General features: G+C 41.7%; 1 protein-coding gene across 1 annotated transcript in view; it reads right to left on the minus strand.

Moving 5' to 3' along the window:
• Nucleotides 1-330: 330 nt before the first annotated feature.
• sipa1l3 (signal-induced proliferation-associated 1 like 3) overlaps nt 331-14750 on the minus strand; it is a 68866-nt gene continuing 54446 nt past the window's right edge. Inside the window, 12 exon segments of the mRNA XM_018702130.2 lie at nt 331-4106; nt 4736-4817; nt 5261-5387; nt 6106-6255; nt 6548-6722; nt 6816-6978; nt 7329-7559; nt 9383-9834; nt 9930-10045; nt 11100-11224; nt 11799-11981; nt 12289-12540. Of these exon segments, the coding sequence (XP_018557646.1) occupies nt 3927-4106; nt 4736-4817; nt 5261-5387; nt 6106-6255; nt 6548-6722; nt 6816-6978; nt 7329-7559; nt 9383-9834; nt 9930-10045; nt 11100-11224; nt 11799-11981; nt 12289-12540 (2236 nt within the window). The 3' untranslated portion in view covers nt 331-3926.

The raw sequence follows: 14750 nt of genomic DNA on the forward strand, positions 1-14750 counted from the left end.
ATTAAAATAGTTGCCAATTGACTTGCAGCAATACGCTGTGGCATGTTTAAAGTGTGAAATCTAGAGTTTTACTAACAGTTTCTTTTCCTGTGGTGTTGAAATGATCAGTTGATAAACTATAATATTGATAAATTGATGAATCAGTTCAGACATGTATCAAACAAAAGTGCCAAACACTGAATTCAGTTTCTCAAATGTGGGAATTTGGTGCTGTTTTTACAGTAACATACAATAAACTATTATTCTTCATTTGAAGATGTCACACTGAGCTGCGTTTACAACGAACACGAAACAATCTTTTACATTTCAAAGAGAATGAAAATCAGCAAATCATCTGATAGTTATTTTTTAATATATTTTTTATAAAATAATGAAAACATAATTTACACTTTAAAATGTACAAGTTATTATTACAACCCAAGGAAAACAATGTCCGACCAAACGTTTGTGTCTACGTGTCATGTACCCCTGCCACATGCAGAATGCACCGATGCACAAGGAGGAAAGACGACGTCAGAAAATAGAAAACAATGAAAGAATCATACAAATCAGTTTTGTACAGAGATCAGAAGTAAAACAGCATACACAAATAAAAACACAGTACCCTCTCATCTTCACTATTGTCTGCAACAGTGGCCAATGTGTTAAAAAATAAATTATCAAAATATTTAACATCTAAAAACAAACCTAGTTGTACAATATCACCATTAACCTTAATAATGCATTATTGATTTGTTCAACAGGGATTGCTGTGTATGCTATAAATAGCTTAAAATTATACATAACATGAACAAAATTCATATATATATAAAAAAAGAAGAAACCTTGCCCCTTTTACATAAGCGAACTAAAGATTAAGACTTGTAGAAAGTAAAATCACAGCTACACCTGCAAAGCTGCATGAGTGAAGGATTTCCTACTGGAGGAGGAACAACAGGAGTGTGTCACTCGGAGCCTGGTCCCCTTAAAAATGCCCAAACCTGAAACCAGAATAAACATGGGAGCTTTCTGAGGAGTGTCTGAACCTGTCTAAAGCCTGTATTTGTTTAGGACAGACTGGTCAAAGTAGTATTTCTGAACCCAAAGCAAAGAGGTTTAAGTATAAACGTTACTGGTATCAAAGTTACTGTGACGACAACAGCCCAACATGAAGCTGTAAAACCGGCTGCAGAGGAATAAGGAAGTAGTGACATCGAAGTGGATCAAGTATTTCTTTTTTTTATGGGCTGAAGAGAAGCAGGAGAAAATAGCAGTTTTCTGTCAACACTTTTTCCCTATTTTAACAGAGAGAGAAGTATTTTTGAGAGTAGGAGTGGGCGATATGGATAAATATCTTTTATCACGGCATAGGCAATTTTATATCAAGATATTGATATAGTCGACTTTACAGAAACTCTATTTAGAAATGGTTTATGTTTGTATGTTTTGCACTAATCTAGAAAATTAAATGCTAACTGATTTACCTACAATGACTTAATACACCCAGAAATATAGGGATAAGCTACTGTGGAATAAACAACATGTAAAAATCTGACTGCAGACAAACTGAAATTGTCTCGCAGCACGATACATCATATCGCCCACCCCTAACTGACGGTATAGTGTTACTAACAGCATCTTGAGAAACCTGAGCGAGTTCAAACAAACAGATCCAGTCAGACCAGGGAGGAAACCTGATGAGTGATGAGTAGCTGTTCCACAGGGCAGAGCAGGAGATGAAAATTTAGTACAATTTTATCAGCAATTACTAAACTGAAACAGGAAGATTAAGAGTCACCCTCTGCAGGGATGTGTTGTCCAGTCAGTACCAGCATCCAAAAAACACAGACGGACACTTATTTCTGTATGAAAAATAGATATAGTAGACAATATCGTTAAGCAAGCTAGCAGTATAAATAGTGTCTTTTGTGTTCATTTGGGTTTATCACAGAGCACAGGGACAAAATCCTCTCACACACACAGACAGACTGGTTCTGATATGAAGGAGCTTCAGTGTTGTCCAGTGAGTTTCATGTACAGTAAATGTTTTCTATAAGCACACATTACTGGTGACATAGCTTCATTTCGATTAGTACGCAAAGGAGATGCAGTTACAGGAAGAGTCAGACATTTTGGGAAATAAATTTGTGCGCTTTCTTGCTGAGAGGTGACTGATACCACTCTCACGTTTGTCCATAACTGTGTTTGGTTACTGTGGTTTGGCCCACTTATCAGCACAATTCGTCTGCTCTCGCTCAGTTAAATTTCAACACGCAGACATGATACACATATTTTTAGATTCAGTGTGACCTACACTTTCCAATGATACTATTATCTCTGACGTCCAGCGAGAGTAAACGTCAATAAACCCACTTAGAAATCATAGCAAAAAGAGGCTCCTTATAACTCCAGAACTTGTATGAGAATTATCACGTTTTTAATTTTTCTGCATTATCAAAGAAATCCAGGAATAGTTCTCAGTTCTTCACTGGTACATGTCATTGACAGAAACGGCTAAAAGAGAATTCGGCTTGCTTTATTTTCCAAAATGCAAACAACTAAAGGCTAAAGCTATAGTTATAGCCCACTGCATACTGCTTACTGAATCCATGCATCTCGTCAAAAGTGACGGACTTTTAATGTTTAAATCATTTAATTATACTGATATTTGTATGAAAAATATGCAAAGCTGACGACTGTTTGTTATGACAGACGATATTAGATTACTGAAGTGGTTAAAGTGACAGTGGTATCATCTTTTAATCTGACACTCAGCCAGAAAACCGGTAAGTGTAGATACTTCCCAAAATGTCCGACTACTGCTTTAAATAATACATAAAAAGATTATTTAAAAGTACTGTACTGTGATAACGACTCAAGGTTAAAATAATTATCCAGTACACTGAGATCTGAGATGATACAACACTACTGGAAACAGTGGAAATTAAATTCAAAACAAACAACGCACTACATTAGAGATATGATACTGGTAATATATCACTGAGTTTCTGACACCGACCATTTACACTCAACACGCTGATGGCTTGTTTCACATCTATGGGCCACGGTTCATCCATGTAAACGGAGGAAAGGAAAGTATTGTGGCCCACTGAGTTTCATATTACAGTAAACTAATTTGTTCATCACTCAGTTGTTCTTTAACAGACCATCACATTCAACTGCTTTCTCACACACTCCCACATTAACACACAAGCACGCACGCACATACACACCAAAGGGTAATAAAACGCATCTAGCCTTGAGCGCAAACACTGTTGTGCAGTAATGCTTCTGAGTATTCGCTGTACCATCAGTTACACTCACACATACCTCTTTAGTACGACTGTTATGCAATATCAGTACAATGTGGATAATATTGATACATGAGAATTGTACCACACAGGCATCTATCTACAGTACCATGTCTGTAGAGCTTCCATTACTTTTAGTGCATTCTGGGAGATGCAGTCTGTAATGAATCTGTTTTTATTTTTATTTTTTTGTTTATTTATTTATTTTTTTGGCTGATTCGCTGCAGGAACAGTATTAGGCCTCTCCAGGTGATGTAGTGTTCTTGAAAACAGTCAGGTTCTCCTCTCCTAGTCGCTCCTCCGGCATAGTAGCATATATATTTATACACGACAAGTATATAAGACTTTTTGACTTCAGTTTATAAAAATAAACACTCAGAGAATAGAGAGGGAGGGTCTCTACTTCGTCTATGCACAGGCTCGGTGGGGCTTGCTGGGAGTGTTGCATTTAAAAATTCGTCTTTCTCTCACTCTCTCTGGTTTAAGGCAGTCCACTGGAAGCTGAGTGAGGTGACGTCTGTGACCTCTGCCTCCTGAAAGAATATTTCTCTCACACTCACCCTCCCTCTGGCCTGAATCTCATTCTCTTCTTCTTTCTCTTCTTCTTCTGCAGCTGTTGATCACTCCCTCTTCGAGTCATTTTCGTGCGTTAAGGAAGTGAGCCTCGTGGTCACTTCCTGTCTTGTTGAGGTTGGTAAAAAACATGCTGAACTTGCGCAGCTGCTCACTTGCTGTCTGGCTCTCCTCCTGCAAGCGCTGGTTGTTCTCTCTCAGGTTGGCCATCTCAGCGAGCAGAACGACTTTGTCCTGCTTCTCCTGATGGTCAATAAATAAAAAACGCTGTTAAATTAAAGGAATAGTTTCACATTCTAGGAATTTTATCTGCTTTCATGCTGAGTATTAGCTAAGCCAGGAAACAGTTAGCTTAGCTTAGCTTAGCATAAAGACTGGAGGCAGAGGGAAACAGCCATGTCTGAAGATAAGAAAAATCCCATCAGTACGACAACCTGATGTTTTTATACAGACATTTTTGTACAGATTAAACAAATAAGATATCATCTGTTTTAGTGAGCTGTGTGTGTGCTGGTAGGCAGACTTTGTTACCTTTGAACAGAGCAGGCTAGCTGTTTCCCTCCGTTTCCAGTATTTATGCTAAGCTAAGATAAATGACTGTGGTCTGATGCTTCATAATAAAAGGACACGTTACAGCTTGGAAAACCTAAGAGTATTGTATTTACTTCTTCCCACTTCATAAATCAACAAAATATGTAAACAGTCTGATATATTCTTTTTAAATACAAACAATAAAAAAAGAAGCATGCATCTTAGCATGTGCACATAACGTTACGTTAAGTCCTGGGTTAAAATCTGGCACAAGACTTTCTACTTGTAATGGCTTAGACAAAGACAGAACAGAATAATAGTGAAGAACAAAAGATTCTCACTCTCTCCAGATCATTATTCAGCTGTTTTAACATGACTTCCAGGTGGTAGAGTCGACCAGACAAATCGTTGGGCGCCTCATCACTGTGAACAGACACACAGCACATACACAGGTGATGAAAGAAGACAGGGTTTGTTGATGTTTGTGTGTGTATGTATTCATTATTGTGCATGACTGAACCTCCTAAAAAAGGCTCTTCAGTTCCAGTAATATCTTCTTACTCCTGCTGCTCACTGGAAGAATAAATACCCTCTCAGACAACACACGAGCTGGGACTACAACTCAAACAACCAACTGCTTACTCTAGTGGGAATACAGAGAGGAGTAAACAACCTGAGGATTCAGTTCAAATTACGACAGCTCGGTGAGCTACCATAGGGTGGCAGTAGTGACAGAGTAAACAAATGCCTGAAGACAAAACAAAGCCATGAATATTTAGAGGAGTTGAATTTCTAGGGCTCTGTAACTGCACTACTTTACAACAATGGCTGATTGTTTCATCTGTTTGGCAGAGAAATTGACCCACCTGCTGAAGGTCGGTGTGGTCCGTGGAGTCTGAGGAGTGTGGAACTGAACTGGACTGATGACAGGTCTCATGTCTGGACTTCCAACCTGCGGCTCAGTCAGTGAGAAGAGGGAAACCGCTCTTTGTGCTGCAACAGAGACACAAGATCGTACTTTCAAAAAGGTGCATAAATTAGTCGTTTTACTCAAGAGTCCCTCAGGATATGTGCCACAGTTACACCTAAACACAGGTGGACCTGGCAGCAGGTGAGGCTGTGGATCAAGTGTTGGTTTCAGCTGAGTGTGTTTGCGCTGTGCTGTGATAGTCTTTGTGGCAGCAGAGGACACGAGGGACAGTGAACAGACCCAGGAAAGAAACAGTGGCTGGGAAGCAGAGCAGGTGATCGGGTACGAGGTGTAGATGAACGCACAAATCCCGCTTTCTTTCCCAGGAGTGTCGTGTGACAGGAGACAGCCGAGACGCGGTGAAACCAGTTAGCCCCCAACGGTCAGACAATAAATCCCACACTCATCTACATGAGGTTATAGGATTTTACCGTGGTTATAATTATATTTAATGAGTCCCACTTTTTCTTTTTTAATCTTAAAAATTCATCATTACAACAGAGTAAGCATATTTTTGTCCAATCTAGCTTTGTTTAAAACCATAGATAAATAAGCAGCTGTGCATGTGTGTGTGTAAAAGTAAACATTAACACTTTCACTCAATTTTAAGCTGCTAATTCAAAACTTTTTGGTCCAAACTAACTAACAGGAAAATCCACAAAACCCCACATTCATTACACTAAGAGCCCCACACTCAGTCTTAGTTGAACGAACCTAATCGTGAAGTGTCTCCATCCTCACCTTCGTAGGCTTTGGCGGCGTTGACCAGGCTGGACCACTCCAGTCCACAGGCTGTGTCAGGAAGAGGCATCAGGCCAGGATCGAGCCTCCTCAGGGGGGGAACCTTGTCTCTAACTTCTGTGAGAGAAAGCTCTGACGCAGACAGAGGCACTGGACAGGGGGACAGGTGAGGAGAACAGCTGCAGTAAGTAAATAAATCTGCATGACAGAAGGGCATTTACATACTACAAGGCTGCAGAAGTTATGAAAGCAACAAATACCTTGTTCATTACAATCATAACAGGATTGCTCTCAAACTACCACTGAGCTCCGTATGTCTCCAAAGAATGAAACTTGGCAGCTGGTACTCTCAACACAGCAGTGGATATTCAACAAAGCTTTCATATGTTTTATCCACCTGCCTGAAAACAAAATGACACCAGCTGTTGCAGTCTGGACTCACCCTTCTTGCTCTGCGTGTGATTAGAGGACACGGCGTGTCTGCGTGTCGGCAGGGTGCAGGTGAACAGTACGTCAGTGGGAGTCGTCTGGTTCTCAGAGTTGGCAAAGCTGGCGTCTCTGCGCCCGCTGCACAGTGACTCATCTGAAAAGGTGCGCTGCAAGGTTCGTCTAGGAGACTGCAGGGAGAAAAGCGAGAGATCAGACCCGTGTGCGTGAAAGTACAACTAATAGCTGACATGACGGTCCGTGAGCGTTCGCATCTTCCTCACTGGATCTCTTTGTGGCGTCTCTCCCGGGTTGTCCATGATGATCAGTTTCTTCAGGTCGTCCTCGATGGTGCTTTTATATGTTCGCCGTGGAGAGCGCAGGTCCCTCAGTGATGCTCGGAGTCGAGGTTGTCCAAACACATTCTTTGAATTCGTATCCACCTGCCTGAAGACACAAGACATGAGCACCAAGAACACATTGTGTATTTTCTCAGTCATGACTTTTTCGTGTCTCCCCACATTGAAAATTGGGTATTCACTGGTTTACACTACCAATGTAGCATATGATCATATTTTGTATGAGAAGCAGATGGATTTTTCCAGAAAGAACTAGCAAACTCTTTCCAAGATTATATGACTGTTCTTCCCACTAAAGATACACTGTCATGTTTTAGCAGCAGATAACTGAGACAGTCTGAAGTCGTTGTGAGCTCCATTAACGATAATGAAGATAATGTGTCTGTCTAGGGAAAGCAGCACTAAATCAAAGCGGATGCTTTTAAGTCTCTGTCTTACTTCTTGCTGTTACTGCTATCAGAGCTGGATGTCGTGTTTGTGTTTGACAGCGATGGGCTGTTGTCTTCGGTCTGCCAGGCGGTTTGTCTGCCCTTCCCGTATAAGGCCTTTGGCGCGGAGCTGGACAGAGGGATGGAGCCTAACTGAGCTGAAGTGGGTGTTGCCGTAGCAGCTCGGACAGGCCGCGCTTTCTCCGCCGTCGGAGTCTTGTATCCCTGTGGCGTGTAGGCCCTGAGAGATTTGAGGGGACACAGATAAACACATGATTAATGCATCAAAATCATCAACAGTGTAGCCAGCCACAGAAACTTAACTGGGTTTGGATTTCACTTACCATAATAATGGTAGCACATCAAAAAATAAAAGTGTTAAGTAAACCTCTGTATTGTAACTGTACTTAAATTATCTTAACTTTCTTTTAGATAGATAATGTTGTAGCTGCATCTTTATTATAAAGAGTACAGTGCTTTACTATCTTATAATGACTGTAAATAAAAATATAGATGAAATGTTTGGGGAAAAAAAAGCCCAGACAAGCTTCTCCAGTAAGGTAGGGTAGTTTGTATGGAGCCTGAGAGGCAATAAAAACTCTGCAAAGCATCCACTGCTGCTTGTTAAGCTTATTGCTGTGAGCCCATGGTGGTAACTGAGGGCAACGATAAGAAGTTTATCAACATGTTTATCAACTCTATCTTCTCTCATTTGGATTATGGGGATTGGATGGTGAGAGAGAGTTAATGTTCAGAGAGAAAATCAACCTGAGGCACAGTGAACAGTGAAGGGGGACAAAAACATGGGACATGTTCTCCTATTCCCCAGAAATAGAAATTATGCCTTTAGGTGTGAATAATTAGACTGAAGGTAGGTAAATGTGACAGGACACATACTACTGGCCACACCTTTTCAGTTTTTAGGAACTGGTGAAAGACTTTTTAGAGGGTAAGATTCTCAAATGCTCTTTTGCAGGTTCAATGAAATATTTCAAGGCACAAAAGATCCGTCTGCTACCAAAGAGTTACAGCCTTTTGAGACATAAAAAAAGGGACAGCTGTGGTGGATCCTCTGGTGAATAAGGACATGATAACCATGTAAAACACAGAAAAGCACCTGGATTTTAGTCATTTCACTGCTCTATGTCTATGTCATTATTTATACTGACAGAGCACGTTTTCCTTTCCTCCTCTTCATTGATCAGGCAGCGAAGACAGAGTACGCAATTAAAGTCCAGGTGCCAGTGTCCATTTAGCAACACTACATACATAGCAGATACTACATTACTGTCTGCCGATACAACTGTATTGACAACAAAGGTAAACAGAACAAGAGTTATGAACCACTACTACTATCATTTATCAACTCATTTAGCTGCCTTCCCACGCTGCACACTACAAAAGCAGGGGACTGAGATGTCTTTTATCTACTGAACCAGTTCTTCTCCACAGCAGAACAAACTTATTAACAACTGTATTAAAACATCCAAATTATTCCACTGACCTATTTATCTCTGAGAAGGCACCCAATCCTCTAACCAAAACAATCCATACGCCTTGCAACATTATTTTCCAAACTGCACACTATATCTGTGATGAAGCACTGGTGTCCTAAAGCCTTCTGGTCCGACACATCTGCACAGGCACAGGACTGCAGCATCAGAGTCAGTGACACTCAGGGTTTAAACAGAGATTGTTTTAATCCAGCACAGTTGGGAGTGGTTGAAGCCCATTTATGCTTGAGTTTAATGGCTGTATGCATTTGTGATGTGGGGGTGGGAGATGAGATCACGTGCTGACCTGTACGCTCTATGAGGATTAGGCTGCTTTTATCCTTCATGTATCCTTTAAAGATGCATTCACAGTGTTGTGATATGTGATCTGGTGGTGGTATATAACTGCTGCTTGTTTAGATCATTCACTAAAGATCTCTATAACTTGTTCTTACCGAGTACACACCTTCTCCATTCAGCTAAGCAGCATGAAACTGCAAAATTCACTCTCTCCATTAGTTAATATTAGCTTCATAAAATATGCATCTCATCAGTAAGTTTTTTCTCTCACCTGGGTTTGAAAGCATCCATTTTATCAGCACTGGAGCCAGGAGGCGGGAACGTCCTCGTCCGGTACCCTTTGTTCTGATTGGCTGCAGCTGGTATGATGGGTGAAGACTCGCGTCTCTTTGCTTCTCCCCCTCCACTGCTGCTCCTTCCCACGGACAGCTCCTGGATGCCGCTGTAGGTCGCAGAGCAGTGCATGGGCTTGTGGGACTGGTTGTTGGACATGTTCCCGTGGCGCGTGTTGTTGTAATGGGTGGAGGCGTCGATGCCGCTGTCGTTGGAGCCCCCTTTGTTGAGAAGTTCGGGGTCTGTGTCAGCGGGGTCACCGAGGCAGCCCCCGCCTCCTCCTCGCTCTCCCCCGGTTCCTCCGTCAAACCAGCGCTCGTCGCTGTGGCTGCTGGAGGCGTTACTGGACAGAGTGTTGCTGCTGGAGTGGCTGGAGTACTGAGTCTCGCCCTGTGGAGGACACGAGAAAAACAGTCGGACTGAGAGGCAGCGAGGCAGAGAGGGTGACAGGTGAACAAATGAGATGTGGTGATGACAGGTCTGACCTTGGAGTGTCTGTTTGGAGAGTCTTTGCCTGGGACATCCTGTCTGGTTATTCTCCTCTGCCCCCCTCCACCGCCTGGTCCCCGAGACGACGACGCTGGCACATGCCAGAGGGGTTCTAGACAGAAAACACACACAGACAGTCACAGGATTAAACCAAATTACACTGAACCTCCACGGCTGGCAAAGAGGATTAAATACTTATAGCACATTTAAACACTGACCTCCCCCCACACACCAACGCACAAAATCACACTCAGTTATCTCTGCCCTACTGTGCAACACACACTTTGAAACAATATAGAAAGCATGAATGTTGTTAAAGAGAAAAGTCTGATTAATGTACACCCTGCAATAACTAATGTTTTTGGCCACATATCACCTTTTAAGGTAGCAACATTGGCATTTATTTAGCAATGTGACAATGTTAAAGGGGCTGTTCATAGTGAGGAACCTACAGATTATTGAGAATTTGTAGCTCTGCTTGGCTTTACAGGGGTTTTATATTGAGTTGTCATTGTCTACCCACAACTTTACTGTTTTGGTTCCCTCTGGTTCCCGCTCTCATAGTGTTGTTTTGGCTACAGCAGGTAACTCTAAAACCCCACTGTGCCACTACATGTCACAGCTACTAGACAGACTAGTAGCTGGTGAATGTAGTGGAGAATTTAGCAGCTACAGAGCCAAATATTTCCTTCAGAAGCTGGTAGAGATCAAAAACAGAGCTTAAAAAAAAAAAGAAAAAAAGAGGAAATTGGACTTAAATTCACCAGGTGGACAAAAAACACAGCTCCAAATGAAAGAAGATAATTGCTGAATGTGTAAATACATTCACCATATCAACTTAAATACTGATAATATGCTTACAACTTGATAAAAAAAAACTATTGTTATTGCAGGTGTAAACCCAGTTTTTCCTCTTCACTAACTCCTGAGGGGAGTATCAGGCTCTTTAGCTGTCAAAGGCTCAATCAGTTGAAACCACAGTGAGAGAGAATCAAAACATTTAAGTTGCAGGCTGTAAAACCTAAACAATAAGCTGAAAATGCTAAAACACTGTGAAGCTGAGAAATAATTCCTAATATCAACATTAAAAAATATTTATTTTAGTTGCCTTAAAGTGACATTAAATGCAACAAAGTGGGGCCTGTAGTTTTTTGAAGGGGACAAACCTGTTTTGCAGCGCTCCATGGTGCTTTCCTGGCTGGTGAAGCCTGAGGAAGACTCTCCACTGGAGGTGATGTCCACGCTGAGATGGGGCTCATACGGCAGCAGGGGGCGCTGTCCTGTTCCATATCTGCACAGATCACAGGAGCAGGGGTGGTATGTGATTAATGAACACATCCATACATTCATGCTAATATCTATGGTAAATTTATAGTAACTTTCTTTTTTTATTCAGACCACAGGCTATCCAAAAACACATCACACATACACACACACAAACACATAATCAATACCGCACTATACTGGAGTATAGATAGGATCATGGGACACACACACTGAAGAAATTCTTCAAAAGCAAGACTTAAAAATGTACAGTTTCAATTTGACCAGAGGGAGATTTTCCGTTTATGTTTTGCATCCTGATGGCAGTTGAAAAAAACACGCTCCTCTGGTTGGGTGAGATCTTATCAGCCTCCACACTGTGAGGAAGAGCCACCCACACAACAGATCCTTCCTCTAGGAGACAGTGTGTTCATACACGTCTAACTGCAGACCTGAACACGCCACATTATTCAGCCTGTCTTATGGACCGATATAATCCGACTCGAGCACACAAAACAATACTTATGAGTAACATATGCCATGTTTAATCAAGATCAAAGCAGTGACGGAGGAGATCTCAGAGAACAAAAGACCACACGCACCTGTCGGGTGAATGTTTGTAGCGTACAAATGGGCCTGGTGTGATTCCAGGCGGCCCCATCGTGGAGAGGCCGATGAGACCCGAGGAGGGTGAGGAGAAGCTGGCTGAGGGGTTTCTGTAGGGCAGCACTCTGTCGCCTCCTGCAGGAGACAGAGTGTAGTGGTTCTCTGGGTAGCTCACTGGCCTGGAGGACATGGAGAGGGTGATGGTTGAATGAGAGAAAAACACACAGATCACAGAGAGGTGAGGGGTATGAGTAAGGCTGCAACTGCAACACAAAGAAAACATTAATCTAAATTTAGTGAGAAACCACGCTGGAGAAAGAGTGATCCAGTTGGAACCTGTAAGGATCTGACTGTGGCTGTGGTCTGTGCTTTTATATTTTATTTTAGTGATTTATCTTCTGCCCTGTTATGTCCCAATAAGAAGACAATTATCATCTGTATTACCTGAGACAGGTAAATGTACAGTCGACAGAGAATAAGTCTCACCTCTTGGAGTTGAGGTGTTGGGGCTCTCTGTAGGGAACAGGCATTAGGGCCTTGTGTGAGCGGGGCAACGGAGGAGGCGGGGGGCCCATGGGTGCCCAGCGCTGTGGGTTGGGGGTGCTGTGGAGCCCTGGAGGGATAGGTGGGCTGTCCCATCGCCACGTTGGACGAGGGGAGGGTCTGTAACCTGCCGCCAGAGGCTCAGGTTCTGGCTTCTGCTCCATAGTCTTCATCTCATACTCCTCTGTGCAGCCCCTAAAGAGACAGAGGGCGAGAAGACATCCAGCACAACAAGTGAACCAAAAGCTTGACTCTGAAATGTCGTTCATTTGTTGCTCCCCTCCCCCAAACCCCCGCCCCAAATTTAGTCTCCTCGACGCAGCCTTCATCCACAGTGTTTGATTCTTGAATGCAGGTCAGTAAAAAAGCAATGATGAGAGGCATCAGCCTCCTCTCTGAAGACCTAAACTGGCAGCTGAACCAGAACCGTGGCTTCTGTGCTGAGTTCACTGAGGAAAAACTGCTCGATAAATCTCCACAGAAAGACTCCACATTATCGTCCTCTCATAACATGCGTTGTGGATGCTCAAACACAAAGCAGACACATAACAGAGCTCACTAATGAGCTCCCCTGACACCGATGGAGTGAGAAAGAGGGGAAAGGAAACTGATTATTGGCACATCAGGACTCTTTCTCGCCTACTGTGAGACTGAGGTCAAATGTGTGCGTGTGAGCTAAGTGATAGCCCTCTAATCTCATCAAAGAGATTCTCACTCAAGGTCTTAGTATATACAGTGGATTTTTATATATGTGCACAGTTACTGCAATTTAAATTCAAGCTCAGTTCAAGTGTTTTGATTTTTTTTTAAAATCACATAACAGTATCAAATAGCAGTTCTTCAATGAAAATAAAATGAACATGCACCCTTTTAGCTCCCTGTAAGAATAAAAAATTAAAACATCATGAGAGGAAAACAGCCCTCAAAAGAAGATAAGCTGGCATTTATTCTCATCAATTATGAAATCACTGAGAGAGCTCCCAGCTGGAGGGTTGGTCATCTTTATTTATCAGCTGAGGACACAAACACAGCACTCAACTAAAGATGTTCTTGTTCTCATAGTAGCCTCACGCTATCTTCTACACATCATCATATTTTATTCACAGAGCCTATTACACAGGGCAGGAGGCATCAAATATGCATAGACGATATAATCGAGACCAGACAAATGCCAAGAGCAAAAGGGAGGAAGAGATGAGGGAGGAGGGTGACAGTGGAAAAATGGTGTTGGAGTGAAGAGTTAAAGTGAGATGAAAGTGTAATTCACAGTGAGATGAAACAAGGCATGAGAGGGATAAAAAAAGAACTTAAAGAGAACAACCACAACACAGAAGAGACTGAAATAACAGAGGTGAGGACAGTGTGTGTCCCTTAAAGGGTCTGTTCACCCAAATTAGGGCTGCAAGTAACAATTCAAGGTGACGTCTTCCAATGTGCTGTTTTGTCTAACTGAGTCTTCAACCCTAACACAAGCAAGTATTCTTATTTGAGAGGCTTCAGAATGTCTTCAACAGTTAACCAATTTTTAAAGTTTGTTGCAGGTCTGATCCACCTTTTTATTCACTTCCTCTGTTTTGGTGTGGAAGCAGAAATCTGTAGTGTATATCTATATCCCAAAATCTGTGTAAACAACGCTTAAACCATCTGCATGGCTAGACAATAGTACATGTTAGTGTGAGAGTGGACTTTCCCTTTAAAGTTTAACCTAGAATCTATGTACAACAGGAACGTAAACACATCATCAAATGACAACTGTAGAGAGACGTGGAGCTGCAACAATTACTCAGTTAACTAACTGGTCATCTATTTGGATAATCCTTTTTTTCATATACGTGTCAAATATTTGCTGGTTCAGCTTCTTAAATGTTAAAATCTGATGCTTTCCTTTTTCATACATGATAGTAAACTGTATCTTTGAGTTTTGGACAAAACAAGACATTTGAACACATCACTTAGGGCTGTCAGAAATGAAACTGATTTTTACAATAGTCTGATTTGTTTTGGATAAAATGATAAACCTAGAAAAAAGTCTGCAGAATAATCAACAATTTAAAATAATCATTAGTTTGGCAGCACTTAGTGATTATTTTCATTATTGATTATTCTGTTTTGTTGATTAATCATTTTTGTCCAAAAAAAATTTGCTGAGCTGAAGGTGACGTCTTCAAATGGCTTGTTTTGTTCAACAAAAAGTCCAAAACCCCCAAAATATGCAGTTCAAAGTGACACATGACAAAGAAAGGCAGCAAAAAAGAGGCTGAAATCAGCAAACAGTTGCTTGAGTTTTTGCTTGAAAATGGACTGAAATGATTGATCGATTATTAGAATAGTTGCCGCCCTAAAGGGATGTAAACAGAACAAGGATACTTTGCATTTCTCTACTCAGAAACACTATTTCATGCACA

The sequence above is a fragment of the Lates calcarifer genome, linkage group LG21, assembly GCF_001640805.2.
Source record: "Lates calcarifer isolate ASB-BC8 linkage group LG21, TLL_Latcal_v3, whole genome shotgun sequence".
Lineage (NCBI taxonomy): Eukaryota > Metazoa > Chordata > Actinopteri > Centropomidae > Lates > Lates calcarifer.